This window comes from Cetorhinus maximus, chromosome 15 (genome assembly GCF_964194155.1).
Source record: "Cetorhinus maximus chromosome 15, sCetMax3.hap1.1, whole genome shotgun sequence".
Taxonomy (NCBI): Eukaryota; Metazoa; Chordata; class Chondrichthyes; order Lamniformes; family Cetorhinidae; genus Cetorhinus; species Cetorhinus maximus.
In genome coordinates, this window is record NC_135893.1 from 86,772,602 (window position 1) to 86,799,024 (window position 26,423).

General features: G+C 41.5%; 1 protein-coding gene across 4 annotated transcripts in view; it reads left to right on the plus strand.

Annotated features, from left to right (window-relative positions):
- trrap (transformation/transcription domain-associated protein) overlaps positions 1-26,423 on the plus strand; it is a 212,335-nt gene that overhangs the window by 157,517 nt on the left and 28,395 nt on the right. For all 4 annotated transcript variants that reach the window (XM_078558868.1, XM_078558870.1, XM_078558869.1 and 1 more), the window contains 5 exons: positions 6,236-6,437; positions 7,630-7,794; positions 10,966-11,056; positions 12,765-12,964; positions 16,589-16,850. In XM_078558868.1, the coding sequence (XP_078414994.1) occupies positions 6,236-6,437; positions 7,630-7,794; positions 10,966-11,056; positions 12,765-12,964; positions 16,589-16,850 (920 nt within the window). The remainder of the gene's footprint in view (positions 1-6,235; positions 6,438-7,629; positions 7,795-10,965; positions 11,057-12,764; positions 12,965-16,588; positions 16,851-26,423) is intronic.

Genomic DNA, 26,423 nt, shown 5'->3' on the forward strand with positions numbered 1-26,423 from the left:
GTCATTGCCATGTGTCTATCTGTGCCCTTGGCTAATTGGCTTTGTTTGCTATATTCCTTGCATTTAAATATATACCTTCTAACACTGCCAAATTTTTGTGCTTACACCTTTTTTTAACCTTGCTTCTTTTGTCTTTCAGACTCACCCACTAGTTTTCCATCTCCTGCTCCCTGCTCTGAATTTGTCCTTTCTGAATCTGCCCTCAGGTTCCCATCTACCTGTCAATTTAGTTTAAACCCTCCCCAGCAACACTAGCAAATCTCACTGTAAGGACAATCATCCCAGTTCTGTTCAGGTGTAGACCATCAGCTTGTACAGATCCCACTTTCCCCAGAACCGGTCCCAGTGCCCCAGAAATCTGAAGCCCTCCCTCATGCACCATCTCTCCACCCATGCATTCATCTGATGTATTTTCCTATTTCTCTACTCACTAGCACATGGCCTTGGCAGTAATCCAGAGATTACTATCTTTGAGGTCTTGCTCGCTAACCTCTTTCCTAACTCCCTGAACTCGGCCTGCAGCGCCTCATCCCTTTTTCTACCTATATTGTTGGTACCAATGTGGACCATGACCTCTGGCTATGCATCCCTCACCCTTCAGAACGTTCTGTAGCTGCTGGATGATATCCATGACTCTTACACCAGGGAGGCAACGTACCATCTTGGAATCACATCCACAGAAGTGCCTGCCTGTTCCCTAACTATAGAATCCCCTACTACTATTGCTCTCCTGACTTTTCTCCTCTCTCCCTGCACAGCTGAGTCACCCATGGCGCTCTGGTCATGACTCACTGCTCTCTCCAGAGGAACCCTCTCCCCCATTGTTAGAAAGTGGGATGTCCTCATGGGACTGCTGCACTACCTTCCTTGTCTTTCTTGTCTGCCTGGTGGCCACCCAGTCCCCCTCTGCCTGCTCTTCCTTAAGCTGTGGGGTGATTACCTCCTGAAACGTGCTATCTACATAGTTCTCATCCTCACGAACACACATCAGTGACACCAACTGCTCTTCGAGGTTCAAGATACAGAGCTCGAGTTTTTGCATTTGGTGGCACTTTCTGCACATCTAGTTGCCCAGGACATGGGTAGCGTTCTGGAGTCCCCACATGGTGTGAGCAGCCCTGCCATACCTCAAATTATTTATTTACTGCACTGAAATTGGAAGTTAAGTAAACACAAAATGTTAATTAACTCTCCCTCTGTCCTTGTGCCAGTTATTTTTTTGAAGCCTCGACTCTTTTTGGAACACTCGCTCTGTCCTCACTCCCTTTTTTTTTGAAACCCCGACTCTCTCTGGAACTCTTGTTCTGTCTTGTGCCAGTTTTGTTTTTGAAACCCGACTCTCCCTGGATCACTCCCAAGGGATGCATTTCCACTATTTGCCATTTATAATTAATTTGAGTGTGTGTTTATTAAGAGAGAATTGTTTTGGACTTGCTATAACTTATAGCTTTCTGTTTTTCTCTTTCTCGCATGCACACTCTGGGCAACCTTGAGTGCTACCCCTGAATATTATTAAAGCAATTTGTGTAGGACAGGGGTTGTTTGAAGAGGGAGGGCCGCCTTATTTTCCAGCCTGGGATATGTTTGCAACCTCTCATAATCCAGCATGGGGTGAGGAAAGAATTTGGGCTGCAAAACCTTTCACTAAAGCTGAAGGTGCATCTTCCACTTTACTTAGTGAGAGATACAGTACAAGCAGGGCAAGTCAATGACATTTTTTTTAACCTTTTTTTTCTTCCCTTCCCTCCCTTTCCCCCTGTGTAAAGCCTTGTACCTCTAACTCCAATTCATCTAACACTCCTGCTGGGAACTGACAAAACTCACTCAACTGAAGCGCACAAGCTTCGTTGAACAGGAGCCTCGGGCTTAAATTTGTAACCTTTTATGGGTGTTGAGCTGTCAATTGCTTGAGCTGCTGTGCCCAGAATACGTTACATGTTTCTATCTTCCATTCACTTCTGAACGGTCTTAAGTTGTCTAGCGAAAATTTCAAATTGCCTGTTTTTCCAATATTTTTGACATTGGGTGCCCCTTGAAAAGTAGTAACTCCCCACCACCCCATCAGCTTTACTTTTCTCCCCACATTGTATCATTGAACTTAGCTCTTTGATGAGTAATTTATATGTCAAACACATTGATGTTTTTAAATGCAGCAATCTTAAGATAACCTTTTAAATCTAAAGTAAATTCTTGAGGATACTGGAAGGATGAAATAAAACGGAATTCATGAGAAAATGAATCACTTGGGCTCAGGCAGTATCTGTGGAGAGAGAAAGGTGGGATTAGAGGTTTTGTGGTCAATGACTAGTTCTGCAGATAGTTCATTGACCTGAACTGTTGACTCTTTTTCTCTCTTCACCAATGCTGCCTGAACTGGTGTGTCACCCAGGATTTTCTGTTTTAATTTAAAGCCACCTTTGTGTAGGTCCAAGACCTGGTCATTGTTATTTTCTACAGAAGGCTGAGTGTTCTTGAAAGAGTTTTTAGCAAATTTCTCTGCTCAGTATCCAAATTCAGTTGATCCCATTCTTCAGTACAATTCCCAGCACCTCACGCCACACAGTCTCTCCCTTGAGCTATTTAGCATTCCGGGACTAAGCTGACTTGTTTGGATAACTGTCCCCCTGCCCTGACCCAACCTGTTTAATGCAAGCAAACATACTTTGTACTGGCTGCTTCATTATGTAAGGTTTCTTTGCGAGCATGATTCATCTGTCAGTTTTGTGTGGGCAGCATATCCTTGATTTGCAACTTTGATACAAAGTCACAGTCCTGTAACCTTTAAGACCGCAGTTTCACAGTTATTTTCAGAAGTGCTGAGCCTCCATAGTGGTGTATCATTGAACATTCATTCACCCTTACAGCATGGTATGAAAACTAGACATGTCATGGGCAGAATTTTCTGCCTGCTGGGCGGGCAGGCTGATTTCACTGTGCCCTCGTCTTCCTGAAGATTTAAATGGGCCGGGATGACGGGGGTTCCCCCTGATGTCATCCCGTGTCATTTTGCGCGTCGGCGAGGGGGCCCCGCTCACCAACGGCAAAATTCATGTGTCTTGTTTGTTTCTTTGACTTTATTTTTCCAAGTATTATTGACTTTCCTGGTAAAACCTAGAGACAAAATGCTCCCTCAGGGAAATAGGTTAACTTCCAAAGGTTTTTTTAATATTCCTGTTATGCATGTTGATTGCTGCTTCCGGTTTTTACTGATTTCTTTTTGCAAATTTACTAGCCTACAGCTTTCTAGCATGTGAACCTCTTCCTTTCACAATTGAAAGGGATTATTTATTGATATCTGTTACAGCTTTGATGCCACACAGACATTTGTGTCATTGTTTGGAAGTTCATAACTAAAACTTTGACAAGTAATTCAGCTTGCATTTTACTCACATTTAAGCAAACAACCTTTCTACAAAGAGAACCAATTAAATGTTGCACTGCACACCATGATCCATTCCAACAATATCTTTGCAGCATGACAGCTTCTCATTAATAATCCAACAGTAATAATATTTCACTTCCTGCAAAAAACATATTAACCCTTAGACTGCCAACTACCCCAGGGGAAATTACTGCTTGCTTAAGCTTTGTGGTTTTACAAATTTTCTTGGGACTTCTGCAGCTGAAGTCGTGGCCACCAACATTGGAGCAATTAAAATCAGAAATGCCCAAAAAGCCTGATTTAGAGGAACGCAGATGTCTCAGAGGGTTTTAGGACTGGAGGAGGTTACAGAGATGGGAGGGGTGAGGCCATATAGGGATTTGAAAACCAGGATAAGAATTTTAAAATCAAGGCGTTGCTTAACCAGGAGCCAAAGTAGGTCAGTGAGCACAAGGGAGATGGGTGAACTGGACTTGGTGTGAGCTAGGGCACGGACAGCAGAGTTTTGGATGACCTCAAGATTATAGAGGGTAAATTGGAATGTGTTGGAGTAGTCACGTCTGGAGGTAACAAAAGACATGGATGAAGGTTTCAGCAGCCTTGGAATTGAGGCAGTGATTGAGTCAGGTGATGTAATGGAGGTGGAAATAGGTGATCTTAGTGATGGTGTGGTCAGAAGCTCATCTCGGGATCAAAATGACATCAGGGTTGCAAACGATCTAGTTCAACCTCAGACAATTGCAGGGAGCTGGTTGGAGTTGGTGACGATTGAACAGAATTTGTAGCGGGGCTTGAAGACAATACTGCTCAAATGCTGGCAGAAGTTATTTTGTAATAGCCCTAAGGTAAAAACTAAGCACGAAAAATAACATTAAATAGCTGTGCCCTTTTATTCCATCATTTTATTTTTGAAAAATTATTTAAGCACAGAAAATGGTCATTTGACCAACATTTGACCAACTCCATGCTGGAGTTTATGCTCCCATAAGCAATGTAGCAAACATTGTTAAGTTTACTTCTTCCTACCTAACTATCTTTCCTGTAACTTATTTTCCGGTGTCCTAGGTGTGTTAAATAAGGCACTGGATACAGAGATCATAAGAATTTATGCACCTAGGATTGCACAGAAATCAATCAAATACATCTTGTCATTTGAGCTCCTGTGCACTTGTAGTCATTACATTGCATGCACCTTTACTGTTCCAATGTAGCTTATTGGGCATCTTGAATTTTCTCAGCAGCTGAATTCAAGTGAGTGCGTAACTTATTTGTCAAAAAATGGCATGCTTGCATGAGAGAATTTATGCAGCACTTATGGAAAAAGTGCTGTGTACGTAATGGGTCCTGCGGTAGTTGAATTTGAACTAACAGTTATATGTGTACTAGTAATATTTCCACTGCACAGTGTGTTTAACTGCAGCATGAGTAAAAATTAAGATTTAACTATTACTTTATGGCCTGGATTTTGTGTTTCTGATCACATGCAGAGTGATTGAATAGTGCATCAAAGTCTGTGTAATAAGGTTATTTAACTTGTGTGAAAGACTGTCATAAGTCATTGACTTGTGAATTGTAGGCCTTTTGAGAGCCATGAACACTATATGCGGCACATTGCCAGTGATGTATCCCAGCACAGAAGAGATGTACCAGCAACCTTTGTAGTGATCAGATGGGAATGCATAATTAGGGAAAAAATTATGTTTGAATCAAAATTGTGCAAATAGTTACATGTCTATGCCAGTGAGTTGCAACATAATTGCATATTTGTATAATACCATAGGTTGAATTTTTCCTGCATTGGGCGGGCTCGGTGGGAGCGGGCGTGGGTGTTCGTGGAGCTGACCACCGCCTGCGATGGTCCGCGCCACCATTTTACGCAGGCGGGCCAGTTAGACGGGAGCGTAAGACTGGAACGGTAGCGCTCAGCGCTACCTGCGTGGGCGGGGGGAGGAGGGAGAGTTGGGGCCAGCGCTCTTTTGCACATGTGCATGGAACTGCCTCGGAGATTGAAGCACTTATGAAATAAAGAAGTAAATGGATTGAAAATTTAATTAAACGTCCCCTCATGTGACTGTGTCACATGAGATGGGACATGTTTTTATATTTCAGAACATTTTTATTTAATTCAGAAAAGCTTTAGGAAACCTCATCCTACTCGTGGATGAGGTTTACTAAAAAACGAAGGCCGCTTGGCCTTTTTGCCCGTCCGCCAACCTTAAGGCTGGATGGGCAGCGTAAACAATGACACTAATTAATTTGTTGATGGCCTTAATAGGCCTGTCAGTTATCGGCGGGTGCACAGCTGTCTCTGGTGCGTGCCCGCCGAACGAAACATCGTGAGACAACGTGATGACGGGGGACACGCCCAACGTCATTGCGTGTCATTTTATGCGCTGGCGTGTCGGGCCTGCCCCTGCACGCCGACTCAAAAATCCTAGCCATAAACTCTGAGCACAGAACTGAAACAGCTTATGAATCTCAGAAATCTAATAGAATGGAGGTTAATGGAGGGTTAGACTGCTATATTAAAGAAAGGTAAGAAAGACCAGCATTAATATTGCACCTTTCATGACCATAGTGCTTGACAGCCAATAAAGTAATTTTGCAATGAAGTCATTGTTGTAATACAGGAAATGCAGCAGCTAATTTGTGTACAGGAAGCTCACACAAACAGCTTTGTGATAATGACCAAATAATCATTTTTTTATATAGATGTTGGTTGAGCAATAAATATTGACCAGGATACCGGGGAGAACTCCCCTGCTGCACTTCAAAATAGTGGCATGGAATTGGAATTCTTAATGCTTTTACAGCCGTTAATATTTTACATGCTGTTATTTTTCTGTTACGTAGATCTGAGGAAGCCAACAAAGCATTTTCCGCAGCTGTCCAGATGCACGACGTATTGGTGAAAGCCTGGGCAATGTGGGGTGACTATCTGGAGAACATCTTTGTCAAAGAAAGACAGCTTCACCTTGGTGTATCTGCCATCACCTGCTACCTGCACGCCTGTCGCCACCAGAATGAGAGCAAGTCAAGGAAGTATCTTGCCAAGGTGAGGACTACAACACGGAGGCCAATATTCAGTGAAACTCTTGAATATTAACATTAAGCGTAATGCACAAAAAAATGTCGCACCTTCTGGCCATGTTATTGTACCCAAATCTGGAACTATATCAAGGGCTTTGGAGCAGAGATTTACTAGAATGGTTCCAGGGATGAGGAAGTACAGTTACATGGAAAGACTGGAGAAGCTGGGGTTATTCTCCTTGGAGCAGAGAAGGCTAAAAGGAGATTTGACAGAGGTGTTTAACATCATGAGGGGTTTAGATGGAGTAAGTAAAGATAAACTGTTTCCAGTGGTTGAAGGGTCGATTATGAGAGGGCATAGTTTTAAGGTGATTGCCAAAACAGACAGGAAAATCGTTTTTATACAGTATATGGTTAAGATAGGGTAGTGAAAACAGTTTCAATAGTAGCCTTCAAAAGAGAATTGTATAAATGCTTGAAGGAGAAAAAATGCAGGGGTATTGGGAAAGAGTGGAGGAGTAGGACTAACAGAATTGCTCTTTGAAAAAGCTGGAGCAGACTCAGTGACCACCTCCAGGCACTGTACCATTCTTAATTCTACCTTGACAGCATTCCTGTCAAAGAGGGGTTAGTGCTTATAGTTGGGATTAAATCTAAAGTTAACTGAATTTCTTTGTGCACTGAGGGTTTTACCTGACCTATTCTGTTTGCCTGTTTATCACCTCTGCATGAGAATCCCTTCCAGGCTGATTCAGCCATTAAGCTTAGCTTAAAGAAAAGCATTCAGGTTCAAATCCTCTGTTAAAATTCTCATATTACACATTACCCTGGTGTTGTGGAAATTCCAGATTTGATTTCTTGATGTTTGTGTTGTATTTAGCTGCATGCTACACACTATTTGACACATTGGATTTTATTTTCTATACAATATATCCTGCATAGTTTATTTCTATTTGTGTAACAGTCTTAGGCTAAGATGGTATCGATACTAAATTGCTGCAAGCCATCTTATAGTAACAAACAATCTGTTCAGCAGTAGTTTATGGCAAGGCCAAGTATATAAGAATCAAAAATGTGCAGTTTGGGGGGGACCAGATGCACTGCATATGCTGCAAAATGCAACACTGGCATTGTGGAGCTGACTTGACTGTAACATTTTTTTGGTGTGGGCATAACCCTCAGATAGCAAAATGTTAACTTTCACCTTTGTTTCCCAGGTCCTTTGGCTACTGAGTTTTGATGATGAAAAGAACACACTGGCAGATGCAGTGGACAAGTACTGCATTGGAGTGCCACCCATTCAGTGGCTGGCCTGGATTCCTCAACTTTTGACATGCTTAGTTGGCTCAGAGGGCAAACTTCTTCTCAACCTCATCAGCCAAGTATGTATGTGCTTGCAAAAATTAACACTGAGCTTTGGGTTATCATGAATAAATAAGGAAAGCCTTCTGACTCTCAGATTAAGGTAGTTATTATTAACTTTGCCTCATTCACAGAACAAAAACGTAAGAAATAGGAGCAGGCCATTTGGCCCCTCGAGCCTATTCCACCATTCAGTAAGATCATGGCTACTCAGATTGTGCCCAGAACTCCACTTTCCTCCCTGCCCCCATAATGCTTGACTCCCTCTTCTATACTGAATGTATCTGTATAAACAATTTAACACCAGAATTTCATTAATGTAAAGGGCCAGTTCTACATAAATCTGTGTACTGCAAAATTATACTAGTATTTTAATTTGTTTTATTTTTTCATGGGGGCTGGATGTCGCTGGCAGGGCCAACATTTGTTGCCTGTCCCTAATTGCCCTTGAACTGAGTGATTAGCTAGGCCATTTCAGAGGGCAGTTTAGTTGCATAACTAAGCTGCAAGTTACTGAAACTATAGGTTATAGAAAAATAGTGTGAATGTTTATACTGTTTCCACTTTCCTGTTAAATGACTTTGACACATTGAACAATCTAATGAAGGACAGCAGATTAAAGAATAGGAGTGTTAGAAAGTGGCTTAAAAGAAAGGCTTCTAAACTGTTGAATTTATGTTAAATTGGCAAGGTAGGTGGTGTCACATATTGCATAAACTAAGCTTGTTTGTTGCATAGACTAGATTTATATTCCCTCGAGTTTGGAAGATTAAGAGGCAATTAATTGAAGTGTTTTAGATAATTAAAGGATTTGATCGGGTAGATAGAGAGAAACTGTCCCCTCTGAAAGGGAGAGTCCAGAAAAATGGGACACAGCCTTTCAGGGGTCATGTCAGAAAGAAAGGGTAGTGGAAATCTGGAACTCTTCCCCCATAGAGCACTTCCAAAAATTTCAAAACTGGGATTCCTGTATTTTTGTTAAGCAAATGTTTTAAGGGATATGGAATCAAGAATACATTGAGTTGAGATACAGATCAGCTATGATCTAATCTAATGGTGGAACAGGCTAGAGTGGCCTCCCCCTATTGATTTCTATGTTATATATCGGAAGTGTCTAACTCGTGTTCGTGTTCTTTCAGAGGGTTGTGGGTTCATGTCCCACTCCCGGAAACCAAGAACTGTGATTGTACTCAAAAGAGTTGCAATCTGTGACTGTTGATAACTCGAAAGAGTTTTTCATTCTTGCAAGGGGGGTGAAAACTTTAATGCACAAAAACTGTTAAGCCTATTCAGCATTTAATTAGCAATCCTCAGCTTGTTGCAAATTAGATCTTTTTACATTAAGTGGCTACTTCTCACCTTCGTTCCTGCATTCACATTGTGTAAGATTATACTATAATTGGCAAAGCCAGCATGTGGTGTTGGGTCCATTGGGAATTGTAGCCTAATTTAAAGACTGGTTGATGTCATTATGTGTCTGTATTTTCCCCCTCAATTATCTGCATGAATGCTGTGCTGGCACAGGTTTTATGCATGTATTAAGTTGTGCAGAAATATGATAGCTGGGTTTCACCAATTAATCGCCAATCAAACATTATAGCACTTTTTGCTGTTTTGTAATGCTATTATTGAAGGCATAAATACAACTTGGAATGTACAGAGTAATAAAACACATCGCTGAAATTGTTGTCAATGCATGCAATTTCAGAAACAGTATGATAATTAAATGCTGTATAGTTAGTAACATAGGAAAGAACAGGATTACAAAAAAACTATACTGCCCATCTGACCAGCCCCCAAAATTAATACTGCTCAATCACTCACTCTCCCAAACACCTGCCCAGTTCTGTGTCTCATATTCCACACACTGACCTTCCTGGGCTGTCATATCTAGCTAGTTAGTGATTAGCACAAAGGGCTATCCACCAATAAACCTCTACAAGCTCCATTTTGTATCACAGCAAATCCTGATGCTTGTTAGCAAGTCTATCCAGTCTTTTATTTCCTAAGTATAGGGAGTGAAATAGTTAAGCGAGTATAGTCATGCTTTTATAATATAATTTTTATAATATAAATAAAAGCAGAAAATGCTGGAAAAATTCAGCAGGTCTGGCAGCATCTGTGGAGAGAGAAACAGTTAACATTTCGAGTCCATATGGCTCTTCGGAGCTCTGATGAAGGGTCGTACGGACTCGAAATGTTAACTGTTTCTCTCTCCACAGATGCTGCCAGACCTGCTGAATTTTTCCAGCATTTTCTGTTTTTATTTCAGAGTTCCAGCATCCGCAGTATTTTGCTTTTATCTTATAGTCATGCTTTTGTTCCCCAATTTTGCTAGTCCAACTGAAAGAAGTCTTTCCTCTGTACAACCATCATTTGATAATGCAGTATTTGAAGTACAATAGATATAATGAACCCTAAGAGGATACTTGTGTGTTTTATTGCTTGGTTGTAAGTGGGTCTTTTCAGTCTCATTTCTTTCTATCAGCTTGTCATAAATTATATATCACTTATTGGGTGCCTGTCTTTATTGATTGTGAATTGCAAAGTATGTCTCTAAAATGTTAAGACGACTTAGTGGGCAGTTACCCATATCAGGGTGACTGTAGGTTCAGGTCTCTCTCCTGGACTTGGTGCTTGATATTGGCTGAAATTTCTGGTGCAGTTTTGAGGAAATGCAGCATGTAAAGGTGTTGTTTCTCAGACTAAGGCCAAACCTGCTTTCCTCATTTGGATGTCAGAGATCCATGACACCGCTTTGGGAATCTCCTGATTCCCCTGACCACCATTCCTCATTCAACCAACATCATCAGTCTAACAGCCAATCTAACAGGTGACTTTGGACATATGGTTCCCAAAGCCTCCCAACACTGGGAGTTTTCCTCACCTCATGGAGGGTGTTCTGGGTCTGTTGTGGACTCATTGGTGGAGACTGATTGCTGTGATTAGTCAACAACTCATGTGACTACCAGAATGCTAGAAGGTGAGCTAGATGGATTTTGATCCTTTTTCATTTTGCAATTCTTAGTAGGAAAATTTTATTTCATTTTGGTATAATGTGCTGTGTGCAAAGTGCTTTTGTCTACATCAGTGCCATTGTTTGCAAAGCACTTGAGACGCTGCCAAGAGTTAAGATAAAATGGCGTTATTTTGGGCACAACTCAACGCCCGTATTCTTTTTGTGTTTTAAGGTTGGAAGAGTGTTCCCTCAGGCTGTCTATTTCCCAATCAGGACGCTATATTTAACCCTGAAGATTGAGCAGCGAGAACGTTACAAAAGTGGTAAGGCTTTGGCCAGTGGAGACTTTAGCTGCTTTTATCTGATCCCCAAGCCAGCTGTTATAGCAACAGGGGTTATCGCAGCAGTTGGACATTCTGGGTTGGAAGTTCTTAGGACCACGCTACCCTGGAGGTGGTGTTGCTATTGGTCCAGGAGCAAACTGTAAGTGGAGGTCATAGTTCAGCAGTTCCAATCTATCCACTACGTACCACAGAATCCTTTCAATTCTTCATTTCTTTGTGGTCTTTCAATTCTCTCTTCAATTTACTTTTTTTTTAAACTTGGTGCAATAATTCAATTTTCTGGATTTGGTTGTGAAAAAGCACTTTATCTGCATTTTAAGTCATATATATATTCCCTTTAGCATGAATGTTCACTTTTGTGCTGAACTTTGTGTCAAAGTTCAAGCCCTTGTATTAATGCAAGGATGAACTCTCATTCATCACAAGAAATGTTTGTAACAGATTGTGGTGCCCAGCTAAAGATTATTTGACCAGTTTCCAGCATCTTTGCAGAAGCTCTTTGTGATGATGACTAGTTGGAGGAGAATGTACCCAGCTGCCAGTGTGATTAGGGTGCAGTCAGTTCCCACTGAAACATTTTGGCACCGCATTACCAGTTGTGTATTTGAAAAACAGAGCGATCATTGAATTTATTTGTAAATATTGGGATATTCGTCCCATTCGGGAAATTATGCAGTGATGTTAAATTAGAATGTTTGATGGGTTGCCTCTTTGTTAAAGCGGACCTTTGATGGCAGCATTCTCTTAGTTAAAATATCCCAATGAGTACAACAAAATCTTAGAATTTGCTCATGCTCCTCAGGTACAGGGAAAGGTTTTGGTGTTTCAGAGAAGGGTCTTATGAAAGCAGGGAGGGAGGTGACAAAAGTAATGAGAAAGAATAGACATGTACGGAGCATAAAATCAGAACCAGACAATTTTATTGTTTGAGAGTTTGTAGCAAGTATTCAAAGGGTTAATAAATTTCATTTTATTTTTGGTTTATATATTAAAACTGAACAATTTACAGTTTTACTTGAGGTAGAGATTCAAAATAAGTTCCTCTCCCTATTTCAATCCTTCAAACCCCAAAAATGTAATTTGTGCAGTTATCTTTTATCTTGTAAGAATTAATTTATTAAATTATTGACTACGTCTTTGTACAAACTGGATTATGAATATAAAGAAATATTTTAATAATTCCTTTGTGTGGGTAGCAGTGCACTTTATTATCTCCGAGGCAGTGCAGCTATTGGGAATGCAGCTTTGAGTATGAGGCTGTCGAGCTAATGGAGAAATGTAGGTCAGTAAATCAGAAAGGAGGTTGTGTAGAGAGGAGAGGAGGATGCGCACCCTGGCAGCGCTTGGATGGCATGAATGTGAAGTCTATTGATAAGTATAAATCCTTGGGGGAAAATGGCAATTCCAGTGAATAATGCATACCTAAAAATGGCTTTATATAGTTCATAAAAGCTTGTTTTATTTGTGTGTGTGTTTGTCTGTGAGAATAAATATGCTCATGTATGATATTTTTACATCTATTTATATCTTGCATTATGATTGCATTTGCCAGTATTATTTAAGTTTATATTCTTGGGCTAACTTGAGGAACAAGTAAAAACTGGGGGAAGCGTGGAAGTTGTTGCAACAACTGTCCTGAAGCTTAACAGAAAGGGAATTCTGAGGGCCACCTTTCTCTTTGTTGCAGACTCGGGACAGCAGCAGCCAGGTTCAGTTGGCACCCAGTCTCACTCTGCCTCCGACCCTGGACCAATACGGGCCACAGCACCCATGTGGCGTTGCAGCCGGATAATGCACATGCAACGGGAGCTTCACCCAACCCTGCTGTCATCCCTGGAGGGCATTGTGGATCAAATGGTGTGGTTCCGTGAAAACTGGCATGAAGAGGTTTGTTTGATTGGTTTCCCTCCTCCCATCCTTTCTCCCACTTCGCTCTCTGCCTCCCCCTCTCTGTCTCACGCTTGCCTGTCTGATAGCCTGATCCATTGTAAATGTTCTAAGAAAATGCCTGAAGATATACTTTTTATTCATTAGTATGATAGATTTAATTTCCCTTTGCATTTGCCTGGTTAAATGTTGTACAAAGTGCATCTCCAGAGACACTGGAGATTGTTCTGAAGAATCAGGATTTATTTTAATTGATGAAACTTGTCTTTAATCCCTCCTTTTAGCTCTACTTCTATTCCTCTACTCCTCCATTTTAGTCTGACTGTCAAAATCCCTGGGGCTGGGCAGATGTCATGTTCTGACAGTGCTGCATTGCAACTGGCAACTTGGCTATGGATGAAGGTGTCATGAGATGGCCCAGCCTCAAAACTAGGTAAAGGTTCTTGCCAGGTTTGCAAACAGCTAATAAGGGTAAGAAAACACTCACCCTCAACCCTTACAACATATGAAGCAAACTCCTGGAGGGGGGGAAGTAAAAGCAGAAAATGCTGGAAAAACTCAACAGGTTCTGATTCCTGACGTAAGGTCATCAACCTGAATCGTTCATGTGGTTTCTCTCTCCTCGGATGCTGCCAGACCTGCATTTTTAACTTTTTCTGTTTAATTTCAGATTTCCAGCATCCCGACAGTATTTTGTTTTTGTATTTGTCCTGGAATAGAGAGTTGATTCTGCCTCATTTAATGCATTTAAAAAGGAGTTGAATTGATATCTGCTGAAAGAACATGTGGTTATCTATTGTGGGTAGAAGCAAACTCAACAAGGATTTCCTTGGCAGAATGGATTCCCTTCTAGATATTTCATGCCTACTTCTTCTACCCATGTGTGTTTTAATTAATAAACCAACTAAGAGCAAATATTGCCTTTGTAAGAGCAGTCTTTTATTTTTAACCTTTGCTCTTAGAAAGGTTCATGTCGAGTTTTCTTTTTTCCGATGCAGATTATTTTTTTCCCCAAAGCTGTCTCTAGTTTCTCTAGTCAGATTGCTATTTGACCCAGTCATTTTAACCACTGTCTCTGAGAATGTGGATGACAGAAGCGAGTCCTGTCTTCATGGTAACTGTAGGCTTTGCCCAGAAGCTGTGACCCCCCCACAGTTATATCTAATTCAATCATGTTTGGCATAAAACGATCCAAATGACATTAAATAAACAAAGATAATGTGGCTTTTTTTTTTAGAGGGATGAAATTGGTCAGAACTATCTGATTATCTTATGTAATTACCAGAACAACACTGGAATTGAAGAAATGGTTTTACTCAAAGCCTGGAATGGGGGAAGCTGTTGCTCATTGATAAGGTCAGCTAGTCTGTATGAGCTGACCTTTCTGTTCTAGCTTCAAAGTGGGAAAAAATCTAAATATTCTACTTGGCATCCTGCCTCAAGTCAAATTGTCCCACCTCCTTGCCACCCACCCCTCTTCCCTTCAGGGGCAAACCAATCACTTCCTGCTGCAGGGCAGCAGACACGTGTGAACACAATGTTTGTGTCAATAACACCCAAGGTAAAACCGGAATACCACTCGACTTCTACCTTAAACTCATGTAGCAACTCTTACAAAGTGGAACTTTTAGACATATTCCAATTATTCACCTTTTTCGATTATCTGCCAGAATTTGTGGAATGAAGACTTGCACAAGATGTCACCTTGTTGCATATTTCATTATGGTCTCAAATGTCTCCTTTTGTTGGTAAATATAAAACAAAATGATCTTTTTCTTATCTGTACTGTGCTTTTCTTCATTCCAATGTTTAGGGTATTGATTGTAGACCAGATACTGGGAATCATTGATTATCTACAATTTCCCTTTTATACCAAAGTATGCTGAATAACAAAGATTCCACTGCAATATCACACTGCCCTTGTATAGACTGAAATGTCAGTTTAATGCCATTAGTGCGTTTAATGCACTTCACTGTAACCTGCTGGATGTCCATTTACCTGACTCCCTCCTCACTGCTTCCCACACAACCACGCTCTTAGACTTGGCCAAGGAATGCATTGTGCAAGAACAAAGCTGCTTTCTCCCAAAGTGCACAGAAAGCCATCCCCTAGCAATTATAACTGCAGCAGAGAAAGAAAGACTTGCATTTATATCATGCCTTTCACCATCTTGGGGCAACACAAAGCGCTTTGATTTTCCTGCATTACAGCATTGGCTGCAATGTGTTATGGGGCATTTTGTGGTCATCATGAGTGGTGCTATATAAATGGAAGTTTTCTTTTAGCCAGTGAAGTACTTTTGAAGTCTAGTCACTGCTGTAATGTAGGAAACAGCACAGCCAATTTGTGCATAGCAAACTCCCACAAACAGCACTGAGATAATGGCCAGAATTTTATTAAGTGATTTTTGTTGAAGGATAAATATTGGTCAGGAATCTGAGGAACTCTCTTCTTCTTCATGATGGTGGCATGGAATCTTTATGTCCGTCTGAGAGGACAGGCAGGTGCTTGGTCTAATATCTCATTTGAAGGAATCACCTCCAGCAGTGCTGCTCTAACTCGGTCCTCTTCCTGGGAGTGTCAGCCTGGATTTTACACTCAAGTCCCTGGAGTGGGACTGGTTCAAGAGCAAGCAGTCAGGAAGCAAGGCATAGAAATAGGTTGGATTCCATCAGTCTATTGGGAAATGCTATACCCTTTGAGTAGAACTTGGAAAAAAAATGTACTTTAAGTGTGGGGTTGGGGGGGGTGGGGTGGAAAGAGATAATTGATGTGATTCTCTTGCCTTGGTGAAGAACATCTTTAAGCTTTACCATTTGATCTACTTTATTTCAGTGCAGATTCTTCTGAGTGCTGCACTATCTAGCTGTCTTGTCAAGATAACATTTTCGATATGCTAATCAACTATATTTTTCGAAAAGCAGACATTTCAATTGAGCACCTAATGCTTCAGCCACTGGAATCGGGCTACATAATAGTTCAATCAGGCAGTGAAACCCTTACTCAGTGGCTTGACTAGACTGCAGGGTCCTGAGATTTTGCATTGAAAAACATGTTGAATGTGCTCCATTAGCTATCTAGCCTAGCCAGCTTACAGTTTGAACAGTATCAAGATCCACTTGGAAAGATGAAAGACGTGCCCATTTATGATTTATGCACCTTTTATGATTTTCAGATGTTCCAAAGTGCTTCACGCAATGAAATAGTTTCAAGTATTGTTACTGTTGTAATCAAGAGAACATGGTCACCAGTTTGCCAATATCAAGTTCTAACAAACTGCAGTGAGATAATGACCAGATAATTTATTTTAGTGATGTTGGTTGAGGGATAAATATGGACTAGGGCAGTGGGGAGATCTATCCTGCTTCACTTCGAAATGGTGCCTATGGGATCTTTTACATGCACCCTGAGGGGTAGACTGGGTCCCACTTTAAAGTCTCATTTGAAAGACGCTACCTCTAACAGTGCGGCACTCCTGCAGTACTGCTCTGTGTGTGTCAGCATAGGCTATGTGCTCAAGTCTCAGAAGTGGGACTTGAACCCACAATCCTCTGTGCAGAGGCGAGAGTATTGAGGGAAGCTGTGCATTATGCTGTAACAGCTAAGTTTTTTTTGGTACCTAGGTGCTGAGACAACTGCAACAAGGACTGGCAAAGTGCTACTCTGTGGCTTTTGAGAAGAGTGGAGCTGTGTCTGATGCCAAAATCACACCCCACACCTTAAACTTTGTCAAGAAGCTCGTAAGCACTTTTGGAGTTGGCCTAGAAAATGTATCCAATGTGTCCACCATGTTCTCCAGCGCAGCCTCCGAGTCTCTGGCGAGGAGGGCTCAGGCCACAGCACAAGACCCGGTCTTCCAGAAGCTCAAGGGGCAGTTCACAACAGGTGAGTAACGCATGTCCATTTGCAACAATATCAGGCAATTTGGATGTTGGGTTTGGCAGTGAGATTGCCTAGCTGGAGAACAGACAGTTTCTGGAAAATAACATATGATACTGTTTCCAGACCTGGCGAGTGTGATGGCTTCAAATCATTGAACTTTATTTAAGGATTTCCCCCAATCGTTCAGTAATGTCGAGGCCTTGTCATCCTCCCATCCCTATCTCTGTAACTTCTTTCAATCTGCTGAAATCTCTGCGTTCCTCCAATTCTGGTCTTTTGATCACTCCCAGTTTCCTTAGCCCCACAATTGGCACCCATGCCTTCAGATATCTGAAGACTGATCTATGCCAGCGCTTTATGTTCCACAAAAACTGCCTCCTTACGCCACTTCTTCAAACCTCATCAGCTTATCCTATTTCCTTCTCCCTCATGTAACATGGTGTAGCATGCTACTTTAATATAGCTTTAAATCTCAGCACCAAATATAATTTCTAACCTATAATTTTAAAAAAAATGAAATGCTCCCACCGCTTTGACTGTACCATGCGGACAAAAAAGGTTTGGTAGACAAAAAACACTAAAATGGAGGAAAAACTTGAAACAAAGGGAACATGCAAAAGCATCACCAATTCCTTATAGTGAGGAGCTTGGTGAGTGTTTAATTAAAAGCATCATGATGAGAGTTTGTGTGTTGTATAACCAAAGCAGATTTAGTATTTTTTTTTAAACTGGTAAATTAAGCTTTGTATCAGAAGTTAATTCTTTTATAATATATTTTTAAAAAACTGTTCATGTTCTTCAAAATGTGACAAGCGAGCTCCTTCTTGTCATTAGAGAGCAGATTATTTTCCTTAAGTTTTCAATGTAATTAAACAAATATAAAATTAGCTTGTGTCTGAATTTCTACCCCATGAATAAAATATATGAAGTGGGAGCTGTCAAATTCATAAGTTATTTTACTCCCCAGATCAGCAATAAAAGATAAAGAAATAAAAAATGGGGCATACAATTAGTGTAAATAATTCACTGTCTATGTATAATTCCATAAAACAAAGCCTTACCGAAGTTGGCCATTTTACATTTATGTTTGCCTCATTGGAATGCTTGCTACTTTCGGGCTTCACTCACACTGGGTTAGCCTCTTCGATGATGCAGCTTATGGGTGTATGAGCATGTGAAACTGATGGTACACCATGATGGTTAGGTTATTGTGACCAAACACTTCATATCCCACCACGCTCCCCCATAGCCTTGTGATCTCTCGGCAGTGGCAAAAAGCAGAAAAGACAGAGGGTTAATCACGGAAAAATACTCTGGGAAATTCTTCTTTGACTCACCCCCCCCGCCCTCCCCGGCTGCCCCACCCCCCACCTCCAAGGCGATCAAGGAGATCACATGAACTATCAGTCTGCTTTGTAACCATCACTCCATCATTGATAAATGAGAGATTTCACCTTATTTTAGGGTAGGCTGTCAACTCTTTAAGCTGTAAGACATTGGTTTCCAAGGGTCTATGGGCCTTATGGGGGCCACCATATACCCTTTTAAATCTGTTTCCACTAAGTTACATATATCGTGGCGGCTCTGACTAACTCATTTCCTGAAAGTGGCAACAGAAAGAAACTCGGGGCCAATAAGGTGAGAAAGAAATCTGTGAAATTCTTCTCTGATCTGCTGAAGTGATCAAAGCCAGTTAAAGAGATCATGTTGGCCAGGTGGATGTTAACTGTTAATCCACTTATCTAAATGTGGCATGTTCTACAGCAGTTGCTTTGATTGACATGGTCGCCAGTAATTGATGCCGGTCTCTCTGCTCTGGGGACTGCCTGAGTTGGAGAAGGAAGTCAGCGCTGGTCAAATAAGCCTTGTACTGCAACAAAAAAATAACACTTGTGTGATCTGTTTTATTCATGTTCTCCACTGCATTATCTCTCTGTAGGGTTGTGTGTGTTATAAATTATGACCTCCTGAATGACAGCATAGAAAGCATTTGCATAGACCCTTTTTATGTCTTTGAAATGTTTCTAAGCACTTCACACTGGTGAGTTACTCGTTATCGGAAACATCACATAAAGCAAATGTGGCAGCCATTATATGCCACCTGTGTCTCTCAAATAGCAACAAAATGATTGACTCTTCAGTTTGTTTTGCATTGGCTCAGGGAGGAATATTGGCATGGCATGGGGAGAACTTGCTGCTCCTCTTCAGGTGCTCTTGAGATCAGTTGCCAGTCCAGGTTAGTGAAGCTTTCTCTCCAGTGATCTGACCAGTTTTGATCCCTCAACCAACATCATTAAAACTGCCGATCTGGTCATTATCTCGTTTCTGTTTGAGGCAGCTTGCTGTGTCCATCTTGGCTGCCACATTTTCAACAATACACTAGTCACTATTACAAAATTATATCATTGGCTATGAAGTGCTTTGGAATGCAGTGAAAGGTGCTATATAAATGCAAGTTTTATTTTTCTTTGAGCTGTCCCTGTGCTTCCAAATGAGCCACTAGGTGGAGCATTCCACCATAGCGAATGAATATTTTGAATGTAACCTAGTTAATGAATCAAGAAAGGTGCTGTTTCACCTAAGTGGCTGGACCTAGCGCAGTAATAAACAGCTATAAAACGAGGGAAAGGAAAGATAATTAAAATAAGAATGTAGCTCTGGGTGCTGCTTGAAGTCTGATTATGCCATCAGTTTGCGTGCACGCAGGCTAAATCTGGGTGATTTGTCGTCTTCTGTGTAATAATTGATGAATATGGGTGCTTTTTTTTTCCAGTCAAGGTTCTGTGTAAATGGAGATGAGCTGATTGTACTCCTGAAAGTAGCTTGGAGTCATGAATGTGACCTACATAGCTTGTGCACATCCATTTGCCATGATGTACTCTCTGGGGCACAACAGTTGCATGACAGTAAATAATGGGAGTTCTGAACCACATGATTGAATTTAATGGATAATGGTCACCCAGCAAAGAAATAATGGTGAAACAGTTTGTGTGTTGGTGATTGTTGAAAAATTGCAGGGCGATCCAAATATAGATAATATTTAATAATTTTTAAAATTTGTTTACATTGTACTGTAACCCTGAGGGGAATTTCTGTTCGGTTTTATTTTGCATCATTTCAGTACTGTGCTTAGCGATGGGTTTTATCGCTTGTCCTTGTGTTTGCTCGTGCTTTGAATCAAACCGATTAAAAATCAAAGTGTATGCTAACTAGGACTGAACATGAAAGGTGGTTTAAAAACTGCTAAACCGGGAAATGGAAGGATCTAAAGGAAGATTTGATGAGTTTTAAAGCATTTGTGGATTTTTCTTTCTCATCAAAGTGGAACGTTTTTCCACTGGCATTCTGATTTCTTGAATTTGGCCCTCATTAGCAAAGTGCACATTCTCTGATGTTTGTCTGACTATTGCTTTTTCCAGTTTCCTAAGTAAACCATTTAGGTACTTTGATAATGTTAACAGATTCGCTGCAGGAGTCAATACCTCCAGATTCTGGGGAATGCCATTAGAAACGCATCGTTTTGGTGTTTTTTTACAAAAAGGCTAAACTGAAGAGCTTGACAAAAGAGAGGGGTTGTTGGCCAAGTGGCCATTATCTGTTTTTTCCCGAGGTGAATGAGCAGTGCTTGGAGAGCTCCAAATCACTTCTTTGATAATGAAACTTTAAACCAGGATGACTGCTGTCTTTGACTCCGAACCCTTTGCACTTAGTGCAGTCTGTGACAACTGAGCCCACATCAGACTTTGAACTGGAATACTATAAACAGGGGCCTCTGTTTCTCCAGCCAGTGCCAACCTCTGCTGTTCTTGATTTAGGCTTCGGATGTCTAAACTGCTGCGGCTCCAGCAGAACAGCCGCATGAACCTGCAGGTATCTAAGATTTACAAGTGGCCAGGGTCTCCAGCCCCTGCCAACGGTCAGGGAAACCCGTGACGTTTTAGTATTCCAATGCAAAGTCTGATGCGGGCTTAGTTGCCATAGACTGCTGTAAGTGCAAAGCTTCAGAGCCAAAGACAGCAGTCGCCATTTAATCTTATAGACTACTTGGTACACGTTTGGCCCTCTGCTTAAAGATTCATTATGAAATAAGTAAACCGACAACCTTTAATATGAAATGAGAAGATCATTCAGAATCACTGCGAAATGTAAAACCTTAATACTGCAAAGGTGTCATGTATGTAAGCTGAGGTTTGTATGTCTTCATCTAACTATGGAAATGTTTTAAGTTGAGACCATTATCTTTTGCTATGGAACAGAGTCTTTTGTGTTGGATAGACTGGGCTGATAGAAGTGTCCCTGTAAGATAGATAAATTATAACAGCTTCTCAATTGGCTACTGCAGAGCTGTTTGAGCTGTAAAAAGTGTCACAAGCTATTAAAGAGAAGAACACGCTTCAAGGCTGAGTGTTATCACACGCTGGATACTTCAGTGCTGTTATTTTATCCTTCACTAAAACTGCATAAGGTTTATGATGGAATTGGATAGAGTACCGATTAATGCATGAGGCAAGGGCAGTTGCTTTTAATGGATTACTGTCATCAGGAAAGGCAATAACTTGCATTTCTGTAGTGCCTTTCATAAACCTCAAGACACCCCAAAGCACTTTACAGTCAATGGAAGTCTAGCCACTGTTGTAATGGAGGAAATATACCAGTCAATTAGACTGGTAATCCAAAGACCCAGAGTAATGCTCTAGGACCTGGGTTTGAATCCCACCCCGGTTGAATTTGAATTCAATAAAAATCTGGAATTAAAAGTCTAATGATGACCATGAAATTATTGTTGATATTTGTAAAAGCACATCAGGTTCACTAATGCCCTTTAGGCAAGGAAATCAGCCATCCTTACCTGGTCTGGCCTACATGTGATTCCAGATCCGCAGTACCGTGGCTGACTCAGTTGTATTAAATCACTAAAAAGTCAATTAAAAGGAATGAAATCGGACAGATCACCTGGCATCGACCTAGGCACCAAAAACGACAATGGCAAACCGAGCCCTGTCGACCCCGCAAAGTCCTTCTGATTAACATCTGGGGGCTTGTGCCAGAATTGGGAGAGCTGTCTCACAGACTAGTCAAGCAACAGCCTGACATAGTCATACTCGAGGAATCATATCTTACAGATAATGTCTCAACATCCTGGGGGTTACCATTGACCAGAAACTGAACTGGACTAGCCATACAAATACTGTGGCTACAAGAGCAGGTCAGAGGCTAGGAATCCTGCGGTGAGTAACTCACCTCCTGACTCCCCAAAGCCTGTCCACCATCTCCAAGGCACAAGTCAGGAGTGTGGTGGAATGCTCTCCACTTGCCTGGATGAGTGCAGCTCCATCAACACTCAAGAAGCTTGACACCATCCAGGACAAAGCAACCTGCTTGATTGGCACCCCATCTACAAACGTTTACTTCCTCCAACACCAATGAACAGTGGCAGCAGTGTGTACCATCTACAAGATGCACTGCAGGAATTCACCAAGGTTCCTTAGAAAGCACCTTCCAAATCCACGACTGCTACCATCTAGAAGAGCAAGGGCAGTAGATATGTGGGAACACAACCACCTGGAAGTTTCCCTCCAAATCACATACCATCCTGACTTAGAAATATATCGCTGTTCCTTCACTATCGATGGGTCAAAATACTGGAACTCCCTAACAGCACTGTGGGTGTACTGACGCCATAGGGACTGCAGCAGTTCAAGAAGGCAGCTCACCATCACCTTGTCAAGGGCAATTAGGGATGTGCAATAAATGCTAGCCTAGCTAGCAATGCCCACATACCGTAAATGAGTTTTTTTTTAAAAAAAAGGAAAGCAAGCTCCCATAAATGATGATGACCAGGTAATTTTTTTAGCGATGTCAGCTGGATACTTAAGAGAACGCACACCACCCCACCCCCCACCACTCTTCTTTGAAATAGTGCCATAAGACCTTTACAACCACCTGAGGGGGAAGTTGGGGCCTCAGTTTAATGTCTTATTCTGAAAATAGCACCTCTAACAGTGCCAATACTAAAGGAACATCAGCCAGATTTAATGCTCAAGACTTTAGAGTGGGATTGAACCGGTGATCTTCTGACTGAGGCAGGAGTGTGACCCACATGATCTGCACACCTTATCAGGACTTCTAATTTGGTTAGAGGAGCCATAAAATGTGGCGAGACTTTGGGGAGAGAGGGAACCAGAGAAAGTGGCGAGACTTCGGTGGGAGAGGGAGCCAAAGAAAGTGGCGAGACTTCAGGGGGAGAGGGAGCCAGAGAAAGTGGCGAGACTTCGGGGGGAGAGGGAACCAGAGAAAGTAGCGAGACTTCAGGGGAAGAGGGAACCAGCCTCTCCAGCTTCCCCAGTCTGTGGATTCGGAAATCAGGGTGTGACATCACAGGAAACTCATGAGTTGATTGGTGAGGATTACTGCTCAGGGACAGATTCCCAATAACTGGAAGATTAAAAATGAAAAAATATTAAGTTATAATAAGGAACAAGTGTGTAGCTGGTGAATATTATCTTTTATTTTTAAGTAAGGGTTGTTACTGGTTGTAATAAGTGTTAAGTATTAGTAGGATTTATTAGTATTAGCAAGGTATATAAACCGGATGGGTTGCACCTGATCAGAACCAGGTCTGAGTTCCTTGTGGAACGTTTTGCTAGTGCTGTTGGGGAGGATTTAAACTAACTCGGCAGGGGTGTGGGAACCAGGAGAAAATATCAAAAGAGGAATACCAAAGTGCACAAGCTACTGGGAGAGAAAGAAAGCATTAGAGTAGGGAATAGCATGTTATTAGGTGGGACCAGAGTAAGGGAGAAAGTAAGAGAGTCTAAATCAGGGTTACAGTGCATGTATGTGAATGCAAGGAATGTGATAAATAAGATTGTTGAGTTACAGGCACACATTACCATGTGCAATTATGATGCTATAACAGAGACCTAGCTCAAGGAAGGGCAGGACTTAGTGTTAAATATTCCTGGATACAAGGTGTTCAGGGAAGATAAGGAAAGGAACAAAAGAGGGAGGGTGCAGTAATTATTAAGAAGAGTATTGCAGTGCTGGAAAAAGAGAATGTCCCAGAGGGGTCAAGGGCAGAATTTATTTGGCTAGAACTAAGGAACACAAAGGGTGCCATTAAATTGCTTGGTGAAGCCTATTGGCCACCAACTAGTGGGAAGCTGTAGATAGAACAAATCTGCAAGGAAATTACAGAAAGGCGCAAAAATTAGAGAGTAGTTATAATGGGAGACATTAATTATCCGAATATAGATCGGGATAGAGGTAGTGTAAAGGGCAGAGAGGGGCAAGAGTTCCTAGTGTGTGTTCAAGAGAATTTTCTACAGCAGTGTATATCCAATCCAATGAGAAAGGAGGCACTGCTAGACTTGGTTCTTGGGAATGAGGTGGGCCGGGTAGATCAAGTGTCAGTGGGAGAATATTTAGGGGACAATGATCATTGTATTATGTGGTTTAGGCTAACTATGGAAAAAGACAAAGAACAATCCAGAGTACTAATAATTAAGTAGGGGAAAGCCAATTTCAATGGGTTAAGAATGGTTCTGGGCCGAATAAATTGGAGCCAAAGGATTGGTAGGAAAAACGGTAGCTGAACAATGGGCTGCCTTCAAATAAGAGATGATTCAGCACAGCCAAGGTACATTCCCTCAAAAGGGAAAGGTAAGGCAAACAAATCCAGAACTCCCTGGATGATAAAGCAGGTAGAAATTAAGGGAAAGAAGGAAAAGTTTCAGGTAGAAAATACAATTGAGAACCAGGCTGAATACAGAAGGCTCAGAGGGGAGGTGAAAAAACAAAGAGGGAATATGAAAAGAGACTGGCAGCTAACATAAAGGGGAGTGCCAAAGTCTTCTATCGGCGTATAAATAGTAAAAAGGTGGTAAAAGGAGGAATAGGGTCAATTGGGGACCAAAAAGGGGATTTACATGTGGAGGCAGGGGGTGTGGCTGAGGTATTAAATTAATACTTTGTATCTGTGTTTACTAAGAAAGAAGATGCTACCCAGGCCATGATGAAAGAGGAGGAAATTCAGTCACTAGAAGGGTTTCAAATTGATAAGGAGGTGGTATTGGATAGGCTGTCTGTACTTAAAACTGACAAGGGACCAGATGACATTCATCCAAGGATACTGAGGGAAGTGAGAGTGGAAATTGCAGAGGCACTGGCCATAATTTTCCAGTCTTCCTTAGACTCAAGGGTGGTGCCAGACGCCTGGAAAATTACAAACATTATGCCGCTGTTCAAAAAAGGGGATAAGAATAAGCCCAGCAATTGCAGACCAGTCAGTTTAACTTCGGTGGTGGCGAAACCTCTAGAAACTATAATTCGGGACAAAATTAATAGTCATATAGACAAACTTTGGTTAATTAAGGAGAGCCAGCAAGGATTTCTTAAGAGAAAATCATGTTTAACTAACTTGCTGGAATTTTTTGAAGAGGTAACAGAAAGGGCTATGAGGGCAATGCTGCCGATCTGGTGTGCATGGGCTTTCAAAAAGTACTTGACACAGTGCTGCACAACAGACTTGTGAGAAGTTATTTATAGCTCATGGAATAAAAGGGACTGTAGCAACATGGACGCAGAATTAGCTGAGTGACAAGAAACGGAGAGCAATGGTTAATGGATATTTTTCGGGCTGGAGGAAGGTTTGTAGTGGAGTTCCCCAGAGATGGTATTGGGACCCTTGCTTTTCCTGATATATATTCATGGGTCAAACCTTGGTGTACAGGGAGCAATTTCAAAATTTGCCGATGTTTTAAAAAAAAAAGGGGAAACATTGTGAAATGTGAGGAGTACGATGTAGAAGTTCAAAAGGACATGGACAAGTGGTGGAATGGGCGGCAGATGAAGTTCAGTGTGAAGAAATGTGGTATGATATGTTTTGGTAGGAAGAACATGGAGAGACAGTACAAAATGAAGGGTACTACTCTAAAGGAGGTGCAGGAACAGAGGGACCTGGGTGTTTATGTGCATAAGTCATTAAAAGTGGCAGGACGGGTTGAGAGAGCAGTTAATAAGGCATATAGTATCTTGGGCTTTATTAATAGAGGCATAGATTACAAGAGCAAGGAAGTTATGTTGAGCTTTTATAAGATACTAGTTAGACCTCAGCTGGAGTACTGTGTACGCTTCTGGGTGCAGCATTTCAGGAAGGATGTGAAGTCATTGGAGAGAATGCAGAAGAGGTTTACAAGCATGGTTCCAGGGATGAGGAACTTGAGTTATGAAGACAGATTGGAGAAGCTGTGACTCTTCCTTGGAGAAAAGAAGACTGAGAGGAGATTTGACATTCAAAGTCACGAAGGGCCTAGACAGAGTAGATAGGGAGAAACTGTTCCCATTGGCGGAAGGATTGAGAATCGGAGGAGACAGATTTATGGTAATTGGTAAAAGAAGCAAAAGCAATGTGAGAAAAAACCTTTTCACACAGCGAGTGATCAGGGTCTGGAATGCACTGTCTGAGAATGTGGTGGAGGCAGGTTTAATCTAGGCATTCAAGGGAATTAGATGACTGTTTCTTTTCAAATAATGTGCAGGGTTACATGGAGAAGGCAGGAGAATGCATTGCGTGAA